Raw genomic sequence first — 15,127 nt, forward strand, 5'->3', positions numbered from 1 at the left:
CACAGGGACCGCCAAAATCAACACAAAAGGAAAGTTCCTTGTAGTAGCTTTAAATAACATGTATAAAATAAATAATATTTTAAAATGCAGTGTAATTGTTTTTAACGTCATTAATTCCACATTCCTTTAAAATATACAAAAATAGCCGTTTACAACTACATTTAACCATTGAAGAGGTTAGTGACTCCCAGTAAAAGTTAAGATTTAAGCCATGTCGTTCATTGCTGCGGCAGTATTTTGCTATTTAGTGTGTTTGGTAACAGTCATTTCAGTGATCATATGGCTGTGATTATGTGAGGACAATGATAAAAATTAGAGAAAAGTAAGAAAGAAATCATAATTCCCTTAGAAATTGTAATTCTACAAGGTAATACAAGACACCCTTCCCTGCGAAGAGCCCTTAAATAAATCTTTTCAAATAAATTCAGTTTTGTAAACCTGTCATCCTTTCATCAATGGGATTTTGTAGCTCCCTGATGGACACGGGTGAGTTGGCAAGCTTAAACTGTTGCGGCAAAGTTTAATAGCAGCGTGGATTGTCTCATCCACTGCAGAACTAAGAGCCCAGTAGCACTGCTGTGAGAATCTCTACAAAGCAGGTAAAGGAGGCAATGGTCTGCTTTTAGGGCCACCAGAAAGTTGACAAGTGGAACAAATAAATACCATAAATCTTAGCACGGTACCCATAGAAGTGCCCATTGGTTATCAGACCATAAGGCGAGTAAGACTGTCTGTATGCTGGAGAAAAAAGAACTGTAACATCGACAAAGTTCAAATAGTCGCTGTGAACATATCATCATCATAATCATATGAACAGAAGGATGCAACTTCTGAATAACACAGTTACTGTATAGATTCAGATCAGACCTTGCACTTGGGGTGATTTGAGAGGGTATCCATGGAAAACTCCTGGCTGCATCGGCCCACCATACCCACGGCCTCCTGTGACACAAGAAATACAATTAACTCCTGATCAGCCAAGACCAATAATACTGGCTAAACTACAAATATATTTGCTTAAATACAGCAATAATCATAAAGTTACCTGGTCCTTGACCTCCTTGTCCTCCCCCTCCAACTGCATAAGATGAATCACATAATCCAATCAGACACTCAGATGAAAGAAGATCATTGTTTGAATGTAAATACAAAACAGAGTTTCATCAATGAAAAAAACACTGGCCTTGATACTAAATAGACCTCGTACCATTGTGGTCCAGCAGGATTACTCTTTGGATAAGATGCATACAGACCAATAACATTTTTGGATATATAATGTTCTTTGACAACGGCGGCTACTTTTAAAGGAGATCTATTATGCTTTTGTGCTTTTCCCTTTCCTTTAGTGTGTTATATCGTTTTTTCTGCATATAAAAGTCTGCAAAGTTTCGAAGCCCAAAGTCCAGGCCAAAAGGAGTTATTCTCCCTCACAGAAACACTGCTCCTGAACTCCCTGAAACACCTCGCTTGAAGTCCCGCCTTTTCTTCTGTAATGTGGTGATGTCACCAAGTTACATATTTGCATAATACCTGCCTAGCGGCTAGTTTGGCACACCCTCAAACAAAGCTAGTTAGAGCGGAGTTGGAGCGGAGTCCGAAGAGTTTTTTTCGGTTGACCAATCACAACAGACTGGGCTTTTCGGGAAGATGAGGCAGAAGCTCAAACAGAACAATTTAGACAGAGGGTGAAAAGAGGTGCTGCAGCACAGCCGGTATGAGAAAAATAATGTGTTTTTTTAAACATTAAATCATGTTAAAATGTTCTAGTATATATATTTATGTATATATATATAGAGAGAGAGAGAATGATATAAGTAATATAAGTATATATCTATTGTTTAATCTTTGTAGAAGTTCTGTATTCCCCATGTTTTTATTTTGTTTAAAAGAAAGGCAGGGAAATAGTGTTCAAAAATAAAAATACAAGCAGCATTCAAAGGCGATAAAGAAATTCAAAATCAGCCAACAATCATGACTGAAAAATTAAATCTTACTTGACTTGGCATTTAGGTTAGTTCCTGTGGCCACTCCAGGCAGCACGCCACGTCCACCAAACCCTGCAGGAACCATAAGCAACCCCGAAAGAAAAAGCCTCATTAAATCCCTGGACAGTACTTGTTTGCAAAAGCATTGACCATTTACATGTTGAACACTTGACAAATAGTGACAAATAGTGGCTGAGATTGATCTATGAAAGAGACAAACCTTGTCCTGGCACCAGTCCACCTTGGTAAAGTCCAGGCACACCCACACCTGCCAAAGCCAATGAGAGGACAATACTGAACTTCTGCATCCACATTACAAATGTGAGAGGGATCTGGCATGCATGAGCAGCAATAATCTGTTGTTTTAGGCATTTTTTATAATAATGTTAAACTGGAAAATGATATGCCTGTAAATCATTATGACAAAACACTACCACAAAAAGAGCCAGACAGGATGCAGCAAAGCCAGGCGGGTGCTGCTGGCATCTTACAAAATAGGCTACTTGTTAGTTTAATTTATTGTCTGTAATCATTCTGTGGTTGATGCAACTGCTTACTGTTTCTACAGAGGTTCTGCTGTGTTTGACTTCATGGGCTCATTTTTATGATGTCTCAGCTGTTTATATCATATATTCATGAAGAGAGATCATAATATTGGATGTTGGATTTTTAAAACTATTAGCCATTCTTTTCAAAGCCTCTTACTAGCACAGGAGAGATAATGTTGTGATACTTAAAGAAGATTTCCTTAGGAAAACATACAACAACATATAACAAGAATATAGTAATTATACTGTAGATACACCCACACACCTTTATATATGTATGTATGGTTCTTTTGTTCTATTTTGTCCTTGCTCTGTAAAGCACATTGGATCAACTCTGCCTTATTTAAAGTGCAATAATTAACATATTTTTAAATCCCAAACACATCAAACATCTGCCACATGTAATGGAAAAAACTATTCTGATGTGGCTCTGCTGCCTAGTGAACTGCATCCTGTCTGCCTTCAGCCTTTTGAGTTTATTGTTAAGTCTACAAAACCTGGCACTTTGGCAGCTTTCTTTCCAGCACCAACACCACCACCCCCTCCTGGAAGGCCTGTCTGAGGAATAACAGGTACTGAAAAAAAAAGATGAAATTGGCTCATCGAACAGATATACAGCGTGAAAAACATACACACATCTTTCTGTAACTGTGATTCCTGCCTCCCAAGGACTCTCAACACTGTTAACTGCTCTCTTTAAAAACACTTTGATTTATGACATTAGGGAAAGTACTATGTTTGGAACCCTAAAGTGGCTCTTCGTCAGAGAAATCGATCCCACTGTGCCTGACGAAGAGCCAATTTGTGGTATGAGATGTAGAATTCCTAAAGCAGTAAAAAATTTAAGGGGAATGGGAACAGTGTTACAAGTTCTCGGGAGGAAGAAATCACAGTGTGACAAACATAAACTGCAAAACGACATTAAAAAAATGATGTGTTGTGTGTGTCTTGCCTCCAGCGGGCACTGCGGCTCCAGTTCCTGTACCTCCGGGAACTCCTCCTGCACCAAGCACAGTGCAGACATAAACATAAATATACAATTTCAAGTTGAACGTTAAAGTCGTTAACACATTTGTGAACATCAGAGTGCAAGTATTCTATAGTTATACATCCTGTGGCCACTAGAGGGCCCTGTGATACTGAAAAGGAGTAACGAGCAGGTGTGTGGCTTGTGCCAGACTTGACCTTTTCAGCAGGTAGCCAGATCCTTATAGACTGACCATTGGTATTGAGAGCAGCTAATCTGGCTCTACTAGTCTGTCATCACCCCGTGATCAAAAGCAACATGCCTGAGTTTTAATCTAATCAGCAGAGGCAGCCAGCATGCATGGCATTTGCCTTGCCTCATCAAATGCCTCATTTCTTTGGCTATCCCCTTGTGAAGGAAATGAGCTGTCAGCTTCACTTGTTAGGGAGCTTGGCAGCAGGATAAAACGCATTGGTGTGTTTGTTTAAACTTTCTTATTTTACATTTTTAATCTTAAACTCTCAGTAACTTTGCCGGACAGACATTGCGCACTGCCTGTAAGTATGTGGCCTGGGAGCTTTGGTGAGGAGAAGTTTGGCAAGGGAGTGTTTTATTTTATCTGTGTTCTTTCAAAGGAATTAATTGTTATTTCAAGAGTCATGAAAAGAGCACAGACTGATTCTAGGGACTGCAGTTTTGTCATTGCCAACCAATACTTAAGAGTAGGCTCTTTGCCATAGAACAGTCCTGGTCGTGATTGGGCCCTCCAGAGTCCATGCTTAATCAGCCTTCCTAATTTCAAGCAAATCATGTGCACATACACGGCACAGACTCCACCTTTATCCCCCCTCGTACGGCGCAGACTTTAAGGTCACGCTGGGATCGGCTGGAGTTCAAACAGTCCATGGTTTGCAGGTATACGCCATAAAAAAGTACACTTGCTTGCCAAACAGTGTTTTTCATATTGAGTTACCATTAATGCGAAACATTCATTTTGGCTTTCTCACAACATGAAAGCATGCAGATCTATCAGAAATCACACAGCACAGTTCAAGTTCGTACAGTAGTCTGTGAGCACGCCAAGAGTCAGCTTACCTCCATGTGGTAGCAGAGGGCCTCCTCCTGCACCTGTTGTTAGGAAAACCAGAAACCAGAATTTCAGTAGTATTCGTCAATATAAGGAAATAACCCTCCAGGAACCAGGATATCTCGAGGCCCAGGTTGAACTTTCAAGTGCTGGAGTTTGCAATAAACGACCAAAAAGGTTGTTTAACATAAGGGAGAGATATTAAATGTAAATTCTAAATAGGAAACCATTTCCATTCTACCTATATGAGGATCTTTCACCTTAAGAAATATAAGAACCAAACTTGGGTCCCTGGAATCTGAGGCATTTTTACTGAGAGGTTGAAACAGAGAAGAAAGTCACATAATACCACTGCAGCCATCAAAACAAACAACTCAATACAAGCGGTACAGGATCAGTGTCTCCTTCCAACAATCAATACATCATCATGTTTAATGACCCCCAGTTTCCATCATAGTCACTGGGCCCCCGGCACAGACAGGGGAACAGTTTGTGAAGGAATGCTTGTTTAAAAGTCAAGGGAAAAAGTGATGTCTTCACTTGTTGTTGTGTCCAATGGAAGCATCCATAAACAAAAGATAATAAGAAATAAAAAGAAATAAAAATGTGTCGTTTTTCACATATTATAAATGATATGATCATCTAAATCAACATCTTTCCATTTGTCAAAGTGTAAATACACTCAGAAGTCCATTACAAGTACCAGGAGACTGCCATAGAGTCTGTGATGCTAAACAACGTATCCTCAAACAACGGTTTGTATGATATCTTATGAAAACGTATTCCTCATTTTCGTACATTTACTTATGAATGTCCAGTCACACGTGACGCACGTGCCAATTTCCGCTTCAGTCTTTTCAAAATAAGCTTCCGACTTCACAGGAAACAACTTGGTTAGGTTAAGGCACATTAAAACTACTTATTTAGGTTCAGGAAAAGATCATTGTTTGGGTTAAAATAACTACGAAAGTGGCGTAACTTAATTACAAATAAATGAACCTTGACTTCTGGTTTCACACGGGGTATGAAGTCAAGTCTCCTGGGCGACAGTCTGGTGTTTCTTGACCCACCCATCCCCCCCGACCTCCTCCGTATGTAGCACTCTTTATACTTCCTGGTTCACAATTACGTCGATTACATATGAATTGATTTTGTGGGATATATACGAATTACAGTGCATTACTTTTCGTAGGTATAGCTACGAACGGTGTATGAGAACAGCCTGTGCTAAATGCAGTACCTCATTATAAAAGTAATCCTGGGTCTCAGATTTGAAAAAGTTTGTCCATCTGACGGACATATCTTTGGGAGGAAATATCAACCAATCAATAGACCAGTCATTCAATTCATGGCATCAATTAACTGGTGTCATCATTCCCTTTACAGGAAACTGATGTTACATTTATATCCAGACATTTTCTGCCATCTGCTGTACCTCTTTTAGCCGCCTTCTGTCCAAGTCCTGGGAAAAAGCCCCCAGTGCCGGCACCATATCCACCATAGCCACCTAAATGAAACAACAGGGGTGAGTGAGGTTTAAAATGTATGTTGTTAAAGAGAAAATATAATGTTGTAAATAAATGTTACACTTAATGCTCATACACACCAATTCCAGTTAGTAACTCACCTCCTCCATAGCCTCCAGCTCGCAGGCCTCCACCTCCAAGACCAACTCCTAGATTGCCATAACCTGGATGGGAAAGATGGAGAGGCAGTAGAGTAGAGAGAAAGGAACAGAGTGAGAATTACTGTACTACAAACTGTAGATGAGGGCAAAGAAAAGAAGCACAGCTTTCGTCACTGTGGCTGTAATGAGTTACTAGTGATTTATTCAGCAGTAATTACTCTTAAATAAAAATAACCCATCACTCCTTTTTTTATCAAAACATTTCCCAGGACCTGTAAGTACTACTTAAAAAAATAAAGCACATAAAATATGACACACTATCATGTGTGCTTAATTAAGTTTGATTGAAAACATTTATGTTTCTAAAGCCAAGGACTGCACCTTGGGCACTGGGGAAAGAGTTGACTCCCACTGATAAGAAACATGATAGACTTAACATAAAAAAACAGTTAAATCATCTGGTTATGCTGTATTCTAAACACTGGAGAGAGCAGTCTGTTTCTGCCCGAGACCAAAAGCCACAAACTAATCTATGGGCGGCAAAAACTTTTGGCCTGACTTGGAAGAAAGTTATATCCCAGCTTGTGTTTCTGCTTACTGACCATAACAAAAAACGTGAGAAAAAGATAGAGAAATGGACAAAGTATGGGAGGAGGGAAAGGAAATAAAATGCACATCACCCGCTCATAGAAAGGAAGATCCTTAAAAGTATGAGCCCAAATGAGAAGGTGGAACCCACGATACAGCCTAAAACATTATGCATACAGAAAATTAAACTAAATGATGTTTAATCTCAGTCATAAATCTTAAAACTTGAACATTTAGGCACGTTTAAATGTCATTAGAAGACTTAAAATTGGCGTGTATTGTTTGGGTCTAGTGGCTGGTATGAACTAGAAGCGAAAGAAGTGAAAACCAACTGACACCTTCTTATAGGACTGACATGTAAAAAAAACATGTTCAAATTAAAATGTAAAAAAAAGGTAATTTAATACATCCCAACATTGTTTACCTTTGATTTGTCAGACATCTCCAAACATAACAAATGTAATAAATCAAGTGTAATATTTCTCAATGAACAGTAGGCCTATAATATATTACTCAAATCTAGATTTATTAAGTTGAACTTAACTTTCTCCAGATAACTGTCAAAGAGTTATTCCCATTTCCTACGGCTAACATATGAGACTGCACGGTTTATAAAACATGTCGGGCACATGATTCTCAGAACTGTATTTCTCAGGGTTGTATTAAAAGGAGCTACGAGGTGAACAAGTTCCCCAATCAGAGATAAACATGTTGGAGAAATGACTGTTTCTGAAACAAGAGGAAATTTGAATGCTGCCAGCAAGCTAGTCCATCAAGGAACTTGTTTTCATCAATACTTGTAAGCCAAAAAATCCGGGGTGAGAGCAACTAAGCATGGGAAACGAGCTGAACAAGGGAGAAGGAGGGTGGGGGGGTGGGCTGGGGATCAAACTGGAGGGCGAGAGCATGGAGTCCAGGAATCTGCAGGGTGCAGGTAATGATACTGACGAGGAGGAGGAATGTGCTGGGAGAGACCGACAGAAGGTTGGAAGTGTGGAGTTTCATGATCTAGCCTAGTAAAAACAAATGTGGGCACTGGCCTTGCCAAGGGTTTGGCACACACACTGAGCATGCAATGCGAGCTCAGACGCTAAGCTAAGCGTCCTCGCATTAATCCATCTCTTTCACAGCTTTCAGCTCGATTCTCCTCGATTGCTCAACCATCCCCAGACACACCTCGAAGTAATAACAACGGCAATCAATACTTGTATAAATCAGATGGATCTAGGGCTTTCCCTTTTCCAGTGTCTCTTGAGTTGAGACGAGGAATCTGTCTCATTTGTCTCATTTGTCTCATTTTTATCAGTGAGCTCCACTTACCATAAAAATGGACAGGAAAACGGACAAAATAACTATAGTTACAAGACATATGGAACACTGCTGATGCCTAAAACCCTTAAAACAACTATGTCTGGCTTGAAATGTTCCTTTAAAACTGTACCGTCTGGTCTAGCCTCCAGACTACAGACTGTCTCACGAGGTGTATGTGTTTGTCATTGTGAGTGTTGGAAATATGCAGCACAGTCTGCGTAACAGAGATTATGCTTGTCAGTGGGAGAGAAACACGAGGAGAGAGTGGAGACAGGCAGGACTTAGCTGATTCATCCATCATCTGGCCCACCTGTGCTCACATGTGCATGACCCAACCTGGCTCTGGCAGCCACGCTCAGGGTCGACCAGCACCTGCCACGTTGAGCTCAACTCTCTGATTCGAGATCGGGAGACAAGACGCAGACGCGCAGAAGTCAGCCTGAGAGGGTCTGCGTGTGTGACCATGATTGCAGGCCTTGGGCAGACGCAAGGTTTAGACAAGGAAGAAACTTTACACTATGTAGTTCTGACATCACTAGACACTGGGAAAATAAAACGCTCTCACGTAACAAATACTACCCCGGAGGTCGTGTATTTTCAGGGTCACAGTGAGAGAACACGCTAACAAAATCTGGACCATTGTCGGTTTGGCATCCATCCACTGATATATGTATATTTGGGAGAGTTTTTGCACAAAAAGCTCTCTGTTTAGCCATATTTACGCCATCCTGTCAGCTCAAACAAGCATGCTTTTGTTGGACTGCTATTGTTACAGCACGTCAGCTCACACAAATAGACCCGTCTTAGCTCACACATTATTGGAAGTCTACACCAATGTTGTTTGTTGTCATGAACCACACACATGGAAAGTCTGCACCATGACCCCCGGTATCAAATCATCGCTTTTCTTTGGTGCTGCTCCCAGTATTTAGATTATTGCTGACAAGCTGAAGGATTTCTGTGCACTCATGTGGTGGCTTATTTTCTCTGTGACCCTCAAAGGATAATAAGAAGCCAGAGAGACCATATGAAACCCCAACTGCCTTCAAACCTTGGACAAAGGAACCCTACAAAAGGTCAACACCCTGAGTACAAGATGGGGGGGCAGAAACCCAATACTACACAGGAGGGAGGACTCAGGGCCAGGGAGATTGGAAGGTAAGTGATGCAGAACGGCAATGCATCAGAGTTTCCTCCATTTAGATTTCTAAAAGAAAAGTGCGACAGACACAAGGTTTACTAGCCAGTTTCCATTCAGAAAAAGACCACTGGCTCACAGCTGTGCAGTGACAAGTGCACCTGCAGGTTGTTGAGGTGAAATTTGGGATGGTGTGGCAGTGAATACAGTATTTGAGCATCATCCAACAGTGGTGATTCATTTGTGGCGGTTGGCTTAAGAATGATCCCAGTGTGGGTACACGAGTAAACGCAAGTCTAGACGTTCTCTGACAAAGAAGGAGTCTAGTTTTTAGAGGAATGAAAATGTGACGAGGGACACGCTGCCATATTCATTGCTCTACCATGTCATGTACATTGGTATTCAAAGTGAAGACTGACACTGGGATAAAACTGGCCAGACAGCATGGTTAGTTCTTTCAGTGACCAGTCATGTTCTCAAACTCTGGTCCAGTACAAGTGATGGATGTGAGCCAGTGTGAACCGAAGTATCTGGTTTCAATCTCAAAACTGAACCGTCTTGCTTTATGCTCCATTGGGGTTAGGTAAGGTAATCCTCCGTTTCAGAACCAGAGGAATACAAGAGACATTAATCAAAACATTGTCTTCGGCCCTCAGCCTCTTTCTCTTGTTCTCCCCGGTTCTCCAACTCTTTTCTCTCGCTCTTTTCTCTCCAAAAGTTGTGCGAGGGGTTGCGCCGACCAGACGTGTGGTGTTAATAGCAGCAGCCAGAGGAAGCCAAACGTGAGAAGTGAAAGATGGATTTGCCCGCTCCTTTCCATCTCCTCCCCCTCTCCCCCTCTCCCTCTCTCCCTCTCTCCCTACTTTGTGAACCAGCTGGGCCTGGTAAGGGTTTAATTTAAGAGAGCAAAGAATTCCATGGCAGAGATCCACCGTAACTGACGGCAGACCCATGGAAAGCAGACTTCGGAGCTGGAGCTCTGGAATGTCCAGGACATTTTTGGGACTTGTTTCTCAGCGTTTTCTTTGTTTTAGCTCATATTTAATCAAGCGAACAGTCTAAGAACAAATGTTTGTTTGCTGAAAAGCCTGGGGACACAATTACCACTCATATGTCTCTTTAATAACCAGTGTCAATGTGAAAAATGGCAGAAGGGAATGACAAATTGTGAGTCTTTAGCTAAACACTGGATTTACTGTACAAACCTAAAACACACAAAGTGTACAGGATAGTTGCAAGAAGCTCAGAGGCGTGCTACAGCAGTGCAAATGCTGCAATAGCACGTAATGGGATGAATATCTTCATGATCTCTTCAAAGGCTCCCTGGAGGTCCCCAGAGAATCATCGTTTTACTGTGATTGACAGGAAGATCCTGTTCTTCGGCTGTGGCCCCATATATATTTTCACTTTGAAAGCAAAGACCATCATTATGTCCTTCACTGTCATGACACCATATTTTTATCAGTATCAAATTATCACACTGTTCCACTTCCAAGTTGGTGGATGGATTGCATTCTTACGAGGTGACGCAGGACAAGCTGGATCAAGCCGAATGATGCGAGGTGTTGTAGTGATTCCAGATCGCGTGAGACAAGTGGACACATTCAAGCTCCCCTTGCTTCCTCTACACCCTCCCTCTCCTGTGACCTCCCTTGCTCCTTGTCACTTCCAGGTTCTCGGTGCTGTCAGTCACCGGCACCGAGCTGTGAGAAGCTGGACTGGTCGCATGTTGGACTAATTAAGCATTCACAAAGTCACACTGCTACACACAAACTCTCTCCCTCTCTGGCTGGTGGGAGCCAGCCGACTTTGGCGGCAAGCCTTTTATTGTTTTCGCTTTCCTTTTCCATGGAGTCATTGACACTATCAATGAGAGGTCCCAAAGCCTCAGCCTCCCTTTTTGCCAGATGACCCCAAGTGCACAACTGTCAGAGCTCCTACAGACAAACAGGGAAAGGTCTAAGGTTCTCATTTGCTAACGTCTTTGCTTTTGGGGCAGCGTCCAGATCAAAATCAGTGTAGCCATTGTTGATATGGGTGGTCATTTTTATAGGGTACAATTACATCATACTAAAGAAGACTGTGTGCTCTGTTTTGTTATGTTGTAAGCCCTTACAATGATGAAACAACTTTGGAGGGTCTCACCAACCCACACATTTTGGCATCCGAACACACACACATCATCTCTGAGGCGTCCTACAAATGGCTCCAAATTAACGTTAACTCTAACCATTACACATCATGTGGATTACAAGCACTGCCATCCTGCCAAACTACCGTAGGCTGCTTTGCCCGGTGACGTCTGTGGCTGCCTGACCTCACCAGCCTGAGTCCTTGTGAGTCCCTCACCTCCACACACACATGCTTTATTTCAAACACATCTGTCCGAGGGCCATTACTGCTGTCCCTTAATTCAAACTGTGTTAATTTGTACGCCATGCGTTAAACCATATCCACTGAGTTTGTGATGTCATTGTTTATGCTGCAAGTCATACGGAGCAGAACAAGCTATGCTATAAGCTTTCAAGTCGACCAAACACGACCAGTTTCTGTGAGAGTTGAGAGCCTCTGCTGTTCTAATTTTTATGCACTTTTAAAGGAATGTCATAGTTGCGCTGCCAACACTGAGTCTGTCTGAAGAGTATCCCTAACCCAAAGCTCATACCATCGCCCATTTTAGCTTGGCACACACACTCACAGCATGTACTGTAAAGCCGTACGGACATGGCAGAAACATACTGTAAGCGTTAGAGTACATACAGTAGTTCACAGAGTACGTGTGCACTTAGAGAATCCAATTTCGAAAAAACTGCTCATTTCTAATAAGTATGTTCCGTGACTAGAGAAGTTCAATTGTGCAAATAATGCATAAGTAGAGAAAAACAGTCAACAAACACATCCATAGCCATGGTATGTAAAGTTGGCCAAGCATGTTTCCTCTTCCAGATGGTCCACATATGGATCTAACTGCTACTCTACTGAATACTTTTCTGACAACTCAGGGTTGAGAGTAGTGTCCAACAGGTCGGCTCGACTCAAAACGTGCACATTGAAACACTGATGTTAGATTCATTGAGTAAGCTTCAAAAGCATTTCCAAAGTCATTATACAGGCTATGATCAGTGTGCAGCCATCTGAGGCATCTCACTATGACACACATATGGGATGCTCTACAAAGGAAAACAAGTGAGTGATAAATCGTCATTGACAGTGGAAAAGCTTACCAAATTGTACATTACATGTATGTAGAGGTATTGCAACATGGGCTGCTAACACATCAGGATACATACTGTAGAAGGCCAAAGCTGAAGTCATGTAAAAAGCCCTCATTCTCCACAAGTAATTTAGTCCAGCTCTGGGTCTAGTATTGAGTCAGAGTATTGAGAAATCCAGAAATCCCCTGAGGTGAGATGTCAGTAACTCACATCATTTCAAAATACACTAAAATGGCAAAATACACTAAAACTGGACTGGGAAGACAAGATTTACTAAAAGAAACAAGGCAAAAGTTAGCATGGCTCACATAACATCGCTCACTGCTTGACCCCTACTAAAGCAGGTCCAAAGGTTTTGCCGTTATGGAAAAAAATTCTAAATATTTGGACTTACCCCCAGAATGCCCAACTAGACCACACTATCAACCATCATACCAAATTTGAAGTTCTTAAGTTAAATAGTTTTCGAGTTCTGCTCCAGAAACCAAAGTGTTACACGCGGGGATATAATAATTCAAGAATACTGTAAATGACTTACTAAAGACACCTGTTGCAGTGATTATTTAAAATCATACTGCATTCAAGTATTGCTTTAAGATGAATGACAACTTAAAGCAATACTTTACATTGTAGGGGTGTAAGACAATATCGATACACTTGAGTATCACCATATTATGTGTTGTGGTACTGTATTGATTCTCCAAAACACTATCGATTTTTAATTAACCTCAAAAATCTGACGGGCGTGGTCGCTATTTGATGTTTCAGAGGTTGTAGCGGGCTCAGCTTAAAAGCTAAAGTGCAACTATAGTGATACTGGCATGATATGAAACTAGAAAACATCTGTCCAAACATCTGTCCAAACAATCCATTTATTTCTGGTGTGTTTTTTATACTATTAGACAGATTTCCTAAAATTAAATTTAAAAAAATCTCAATATATCGCCTTATATATTGAATCATTACCCCTGTATCATATGTATCGTATTGCCAGATTCTTGCCAATACACAGCCCTATAACATCGTAATGCCCTGCATTACTCTTCCGCTCAGACATACTGTAAGCTCTGTGTGAATCAATCATCATAAACAATGTTTCTAACATTGCCATGCCATGAATGTAAATATGTTCCCTTCTCTCACTTGTGCTGCACATTTTGATCAGCTACAGCTACTCGCCCAGTGTGGAACACATAAAATATACTACACAATACTATACTTGCATAACAAAACATCTACTGTAAATGAAACTCTCAGCTCCTCTGCTAACTCAAAACATCATTGCAATACTTACTCAGCCACAAATCCAAAAAACAGGCCCTCCGATTTACCAGACTTTGGTCCACTTCTACCAATAACTACAACAAGGTCATTCAACCGGTGATCTGTCTTCATGGACGCTTTCTTCATCACTACATAAACAACACTTATGCTGTGCTGCCAGATGGACGATAGTGCTCCAGACCTGCTGGCAAACTGAGCAGGGGAGAGGTTGTGAGAGCATGCCAAGGGATGGCTCATCAACTAACACAGTGAACATGGAAATAAATTACAATGGTGGTAACATGCTCACCAGAGAACTACAATGCAAACATGACACAGAACAGACTGGGTAATAGCTGGCGAGCTGTTATTGAGTCATAGTGAAAGTATCGGTTCAGTATGGGGGAAAACACCACAGTTAGAAACTGTAATGTGTGGCATGTGTGACTGAATAGACACCAATAAAACTAATAGGGATGCACCGATTTATTGGCAGAAAATCACTATTGATCGATATTCACCTAGTTGAATGTTGTGTTGTGTTGTGTTGGTTATTCGCGGTCGGTCTCGGACAACAGTAACCAGTTACTTCAAAGAACTCTGGCATGACGGTGTTGGAAATATATCATGATAAAACTGTTGTTCTGTAACAAACTTAATTATGTTGGGAGTTTAGCGAGTTTGGTGTTAACTACTAGGCTTAGACTGTCTACAGATAAGTGACTGATGTAAGACGAGCTTGCCTCGTGATGAAATGCTGAGTGGGCCGGTAAAAGAAACAGTTACAAAGCGGATGGGGGAAGGGACAGGATGTTTGATGCAGACAATGTTGTGTAAGATGGAGTCAGATGTAGGTAGACACGAGGATGTATTGTGACATAGGATGGAAAAGTACTGGGTCTGCAGAAAACCTGACCCCTCCCCAGCCAATGTGTATAAAAGTAAACGTATAGCAAAGCTCGGGGTTCATTCACTGCGAACTGAACACTGTATTACATGGTATCAGGGACACATTGATGAATCCAGAACTTCTGTTAATAACTCTGTGCAACTTTGATGAATATATGTGCGGAATAAATTGATACTAATGTAACTTAATTTGCAATCTTTTATGATTTTAACTCTGAGCTTGCAGCTGCCTAGAAGATAAACCAACACGCATGAAGGTGACGATTCTCTGAGGGAGAATTCCTTCAACGGCAGGTGCCATGCGCCGCCAAATAAAAGGGAATGAAAAAGTCGGCCATGTGGGTGTATTACACTGTCTTAGAGAAAGATCAGCTCCAAGAACCTTGTTATGTTCAACGAAAAATTTAGCGGTAAAACAACGGCTTACAAGACTTTTAAAAAAGAATCACTGCGGTCTGGATGGGAGCGAACCTCGTATGTGTGTAATGT

The 15,127-nt window shown here is 41.3% G+C and overlaps 1 protein-coding gene across 1 annotated transcript in view; it reads right to left on the minus strand.

Moving 5' to 3' along the window:
* The window catches only part of elna (elastin a), a 48,358-nt gene that overhangs the window by 12,470 nt on the left and 20,761 nt on the right, over positions 1-15,127 (minus strand). Inside the window, exons 6-15 of the mRNA XM_074640786.1 lie at positions 6,215-6,277; positions 6,023-6,094; positions 4,871-4,899; positions 4,596-4,628; positions 3,486-3,533; positions 2,206-2,287; positions 1,995-2,057; positions 1,046-1,078; positions 868-942; positions 664-753 (exon numbers count right to left, since the gene is read on the minus strand). Coding sequence (XP_074496887.1) covers positions 664-753; positions 868-942; positions 1,046-1,078; positions 1,995-2,057; positions 2,206-2,287; positions 3,486-3,533; positions 4,596-4,628; positions 4,871-4,899; positions 6,023-6,094; positions 6,215-6,277 — 588 coding nt within the window. The remainder of the gene's footprint in view (positions 1-663; positions 754-867; positions 943-1,045; positions 1,079-1,994; positions 2,058-2,205; positions 2,288-3,485; positions 3,534-4,595; positions 4,629-4,870; positions 4,900-6,022; positions 6,095-6,214; positions 6,278-15,127) is intronic.

Source organism: Sebastes fasciatus, chromosome 7 (genome assembly GCF_043250625.1).
Source record: "Sebastes fasciatus isolate fSebFas1 chromosome 7, fSebFas1.pri, whole genome shotgun sequence".
Classification (NCBI taxonomy): Eukaryota; Metazoa; Chordata; class Actinopteri; order Perciformes; family Sebastidae; genus Sebastes; species Sebastes fasciatus.